This window comes from Penaeus monodon, chromosome 3 (assembly GCF_015228065.2).
Source record: "Penaeus monodon isolate SGIC_2016 chromosome 3, NSTDA_Pmon_1, whole genome shotgun sequence".
NCBI lineage: Eukaryota > Metazoa > Arthropoda > Malacostraca > Decapoda > Penaeidae > Penaeus > Penaeus monodon.
The window spans coordinates 31,853,643-31,859,218 of record NC_051388.1 but is presented as its reverse complement, the minus strand read 5'-3'; the positions used below and the strand labels follow the sequence as shown (position 1 = coordinate 31,859,218).

The 5,576-nt window shown below is 34.5% G+C and overlaps 1 protein-coding gene across 1 annotated transcript; it reads left to right on the top strand.

Moving 5' to 3' along the window:
* The first annotated feature begins 520 nt into the window (after window positions 1-520).
* On the top strand, window positions 521-2,126 carry LOC119588516. Its single transcript, XM_037937163.1, has 3 exons — window positions 521-685; window positions 820-945; window positions 1,625-2,126. Exons 1-3 carry the CDS (start codon window positions 587-589, stop codon window positions 1,820-1,822), a joined length of 423 nt encoding a protein of 140 aa, XP_037793091.1. The 5' UTR covers window positions 521-586; the 3' UTR covers window positions 1,823-2,126.
* Window positions 2,127-5,576: the final 3,450 nt, after the last annotated feature.

Sequence of the window (5,576 nt, the reverse complement as noted above, 5' to 3'; positions counted from 1 at the left end):
CCACCACCCCACCACCACCACCCACCACACCATTCCACCACCACCACCACTTCAACCACCACCACCACTTCCACACCCACCATTCCACCACCCACCACTTCAACCACCACACCACCACTTCCATCCACCACCACCACCACCACCACACACTTCCACACTCCACCACCACCACCACTTCCACCACCACCACCACTTCCACCACCACCACCACTTCCACCACCACCACCACTTCCACCACCACTGTCACTACCACCATAACCACCCCTCCTTTTTCATTCTCTCTTTTGATTCCTTTATTGATATTAATATCTCTTTTAAGCTTTGATGCTCCATTGAACGATTTTAGTATGAGAAATTAATTTTCTTCTGTGTTTTAGTTTTAAAAGCAGTAGATACCAGTACTGAATATTTTGGTGTTTTTTGGGTCGGACAGGTAGGCAAGCCAAGAAATTATCTTTTACAGTTTGAGTAAATAAAATATATTATGTGTATTTTTGATTGATAAAGGCACTGATTTTGTAAAGAAAGTGTTTATAACCTGAGGTTTTATTCCAGCTTTGCTGAGAGTATCTTGACCTGCACTTCCATGGAGAGCCTTGGACAGAAGATACAGCAGGCTGCACACACTGGCATCACCAAACAGTTGTCTACTATTGCAGAAAGGACAGAAATAAACAACTCACATGTATGTTTTCATGTGATCTTCATATGAAAGAAGCAAGCTCACTTATATCACACATTAATTTAATTGCATTCCATAATGGCAGTAAATTTCCTCATTCCTCTTGCTCTAATACATTCCTTGTTGACCTATTACAGTTTGACTATGAGACTGGAATGTCAGCAAGCACAATGGAAGCAGTTGCTGCCATTGATGATGCTATAGATGAAGCCCTAGATGATGAGCCAACACCCCCTAAGAGGCAGTGTCCACAAGAGGAAATAGTAAGAGAGTTCTCAGTGTCTTATAACTAGTTTATTCTACCTATGGATTTTGTATTGGATGACCTAAAATAAAGTGTTGTTTGAAAGTAAGTGCTAGTAGCTTGTAATTAATTAAAATTCTTGCAGCATCAAGCTAGTGCAGTGGAAGTTATATGTTCATTACTCAATCATGTAACAAAATATAGATTACAGATATTAACCCAATGCTGCTGGGAAAATGCTGTGCTCATTTTTTGTATTTTGTGAAATGTCTACACGTAGATGGCTCTGCTAGTGTTTAGCCACAAAGGAGACAATTAATAGACGTTTGCCTTACCTGATTTCACCTTTCCTTGAATTGTCAGATTTTTATATTTATTATTATTTTTCTTTTACTTGTGCTATCGATATTGATGTTATTTTTATTATAGACATTATAATTACTAATATGGTATTGACATTAGTAACAGCAATATAAGGTAACGTAAAATATTTTTGTTAATCAAGGAAAAGGGTAAACAGGCGAGACAGGCAGTACTCGTTATTGGCTCATAGGTGACTTTGAACTTTGAACAAATGTAGCCATCTTTGTGAAAAACAATTGATAAAGAAAACTCAAAGTGGGCATGGGATGTACATACATGCCATTCTTGTCGGATTTAGGTTAATATTTTAAATAATATGTTTTAACTTCTTTTAGGTTATTAGTACTTACAAAACCCCGAAGCTGAATCATAACTCCCCAAGCAAGATTGAGGACAGTGGAAATACCCTTGCTCACAGCTTATCCATGTATCGCAAACAGAAACCAGTAAGTTCAGTTGTTTTCATGAATATATGTGCATCAGTTAATCCATTTGTCATGGGAATAAGTACTATCCACTATTTTTTTTTGTGAATTTTGTTGCACATAGATGGCTCTCCATCTGAGTGCTCAGTCATGAAGGCCTACTAATGACTTCCCCATTCCTTGCATTTTTGGGAAATTTTCTGATGTTTTATCCTCATTGTTGATGCTGACTTTCTGAATTTTATAATGCTATTTGAAATGATAGTAGCTGTAAGAAAAAGAAAAAGAAAAGAAAAAAAAGAAAAAAAAAACTGAAATCAAGAAAAAGGGTAAACAGGTGAAATAGGTAGGACTGGTATTTGGCTCCTTAATTACTTAAATTCTTGTGGAGCCATGTCATGTGTAAAAACAATAAAAAATTGCAAACAACACAAAACATGTATGTACATATATATATTATGTATATATATGTATGTATGTATGTATATGTATGTATTTATGTATGTATATACATATACATATACATACATATTAAATATATATATATACATATAATAATATATTACTATAATATATATATATATATATATATATATATATATATATATGCAGTATTTTTTTTTTTTTTTTTTTTTTTTTGTGATTTCCTGAAATTGTTTGTTTATCAAAATGGCAACACCTATAGGGGTGAGGTGGCATTTCCCCTTCTTTCAACACAGTTTTCAATTATAGCTGCATTTTTCTTCTAACATGAAAACTCTTCATTCATTATAAATCTATGTATGGCAGCTAAATCAAATAAAATTCTGCAAAATTACTGATACCTTTGTATTGGCTGAATGGACTAATGAAGTGACTTTTTTTTTTTCTTCTTCCCTTATTAAACACTGATTAAATAAACAAAAAACATATATGTATATATAATATATATTATATATATTTATGCTATATATTATATATATTAAAATATTGTATATAAATAAATATATTTCTATTTAGTGTGTGTGTGTGTGTGTGTGTGTGTGTGTGTGTGTGTGTGTGTGTGTGTGTGTGTGTGTGTGTGTGTGTGTGTTTACATATATATCATCATCATCATCAGCCTGAATCAATCCAGTGCAGGGTGTAATCCTCTCCAAATCTTTTCCAACCTTGTCTGTCTTGCGTTCTTTGTTTCCAGTCTTGTCCCCCAAATTTCATATTTTATCATACCATTATTTCATTGGTCTGGCTCTTGGCCTCTTTATGTTATCTATAGCTCAGTCTGTCTTTCTTTGTCCATCTGTCATCCTGTCTCTAACATATAAGACCTTCCCATTGCCATTTCTTCTTTTTTATGCTCTCAAGTTTATCTTCCATTTTTGTAGTCCATGTTTCTGATCCATAGGTCATAACTGGGAGGAGATATTGGTTAAAGACTTTTCTTTTTAAACATAGTGGCAAGGAGCCTCTTAGCATGCTACTGTGTTTGCCAAAGGCGCTCCAGCCTAAATTGATGCGTTGCTTAATTTCCTCTTTGCTAGATGTGTTTGTCTGTATGAGTAGCCCTAGGTATATGTACTTGTCCACTACCTTTAATGCTTCGCCTTGTACACGTATCTGTTCAAATTTAACTCTACTGTTGAACATGATCCTAAATCTGACTTTCAGACTTTCTCTTTTCAGATTGTTTATTAACTGCTGCATTTCATTTGCAGATTCACTGAAGAGATCAATATCATCTGCACATCTTATGTTGTTTAAGTATTTGTCTTCTATTTTGATACCCTTTCTGTTCCATGCTGGCTTCTTAAATATTTCCTCAGGGCATGCTATAAACAGTTTTGGTGAGATATTTTCATCCTGTCTAACACCTTTTTTAATTGGTATTTTATCAGTTTCCCATGGGAGCTTGAGGTGCGCCCCAAATATCTTCCAATTTTTTAACAATTTTACCCCCTACCCTGACTTAAAATTGTTTAGTACTGCTGGGTTGTCAGTAAAAAACCCTTTTTCGTAATTGATGAATCCCAATATATGGGGTTTTCCCTATATTCGTTTTTTTTTTCTCTTATTTGGATGTGGCTGTTTTTGAGAATCCACACAGAACCCTTTTTTGTTCTTAGGTGGTTGGGAATTCCAGACTCAGAGTTTGCAATTTTGGGTAAATTTAGTGAAAAAATTTGAAAGTAACTAAAAAGGCTTTTAGGGGTCGGTAGTTTTTAGATCCTTTCTTCCTCTTTTTGATGTAAAAAATAATTTTTGAAATTTTTCCAGGTTTTTTGGATTTTTTTCTGGGGGAAAGGGACATTCGTTAAAAAGATTGGCTAGCTTCACGTTGAAATTTTCCTGAACTATTACAAGGTCCACCCAAATTTCCATCTTAACTTGGTTTTTTTCCATCTTTACTTTAAAAATGTCTTTGTTTTTCTTCGTTGTGTTTTTTAGGTAGGGCCTCTAGTTTTTTTTACATTCGCTTTATATGGGGTTTGATCATTTGAGTTATAAGATTCCGAAAGGGTTTTCCCACTACTTTTATGTTTTCCCATTCTTAATATATGTCACTTCCCCCTTGGTTTCTTTATTGAAATATACTTGATATTTTCCCTTTATTCCAAGCCTTTTTTTTTAGTTTTTTTCATGCTGGTCCCTGAATCAGTTTCTTTTGTTATTTGAGTTTTAAATTTTTTGTGCACATCTCTTCTTTTCATCTTAGTCTTTTTAGTTTTTCAAAATTCTATTTTTTTCCCTGTTTGATGATACTTTCACGACCCTACATTTTTGAAAGCTTTTTAAATTTTCCCTACCAAGAGTTTTGCTGGAGTTTTGACGTTCTTACGCCTACTTCAAGAAAAAGTTTTCCTTTACTATTTTCTTTGAACTGTTTTTGTTTTGGTTTCAGTGTGAGATCTTCGTCGCTGAGAAGTGAATATTTATTTTGGATTTTTAAGGGTTTAAAATTTTTTTCTCTCTGGTTTTTCAAGTTAGCAAAATTTAGTTTGGGGTTTTTTCATATGATTTTCCCTTTTTCGCCTTCTAGGGTTGCTCCCAAACCCATTTTTTTTTTATTGAAAAAATTACATTTTTACTATTTTCTCACCTATTTAAAATTTATAAAGGGAAATTTTGTTTTTGAGTCGATGGGATTTCCATGTCAACATCTGCTCTAGTCTCTTTTCAAAGGGAAATAAAATTCATGAAAAGGGAGTGGTTTGACCCGGGGCAAAAGACAAAAGCTTTTTTCCCCGTTATTCCTAGTCCCTATTCTGTGTTCCCCACTAGGGGTTCCCCTTTTAATTTATCTTTTTTGGCCATTAAAACCCCCATAATTTTTTGTGAAAGGGGTTTTTTATCTCTCGCGGGTAAATAAAACATTTTCATGGGAAGCTGTCATTTTTCATCTTTGTGGTGCGGGTTGGGGAGCATAGACTTAAAACAAGTTATACATTTGTTTATTTTTTAATTTTTACTGAAGCCACTTTTTCCCATTTAAAATACAGAATTCCACATTTTTTTTCCAAAAAATTTTTGTGAATTAAAAAAAACCTCCCCCCAAAATTTCCTGCTTGCTACCCTGGGGTTTCCCTTTCCCCAGGAAAGTATGGTCCATTTTTGTACTTCTTTTCTTTCCCTAGTCTTCTAAGTCACAGAGCCCTAAAATTACCCCATTTACCCTTTGGAGGGGTGGTATTCATAGTCCCCCGGGGCCCCCCGCGCTGGGGGCTATATCATCCCCCTTACATGCACGCCCGCTCATGCCCAATACCACCCTTTCCCTTGCCTTTTTTTCGAAATTAAGAAGCTATGTTGTTTTTTCAGTATTATTATTTTCTTTGGTCTCTATTTCCCAATATTTTTTAATAAATAAAGGGACAGGATATTTTTT

Excerpts from the sequence above, each read along its gene's own strand:
- LOC119588516 (XM_037937163.1), top strand. The coding sequence starts at position 587 with ATGGAGAGCCTTGGACAGAAGATACAGCAGGCTGCACACACTGGCATC. Across the intron at positions 686-819 it reads CAGAAATAAACAACTCACAT|TTTGACTATGAGACTGGAAT; the intron begins GTATGTTTTCAT and ends GACCTATTACAG. Across the intron at positions 946-1,624 it reads AGTGTCCACAAGAGGAAATA|GTTATTAGTACTTACAAAAC; the intron begins GTAAGAGAGTTC and ends AACTTCTTTTAG.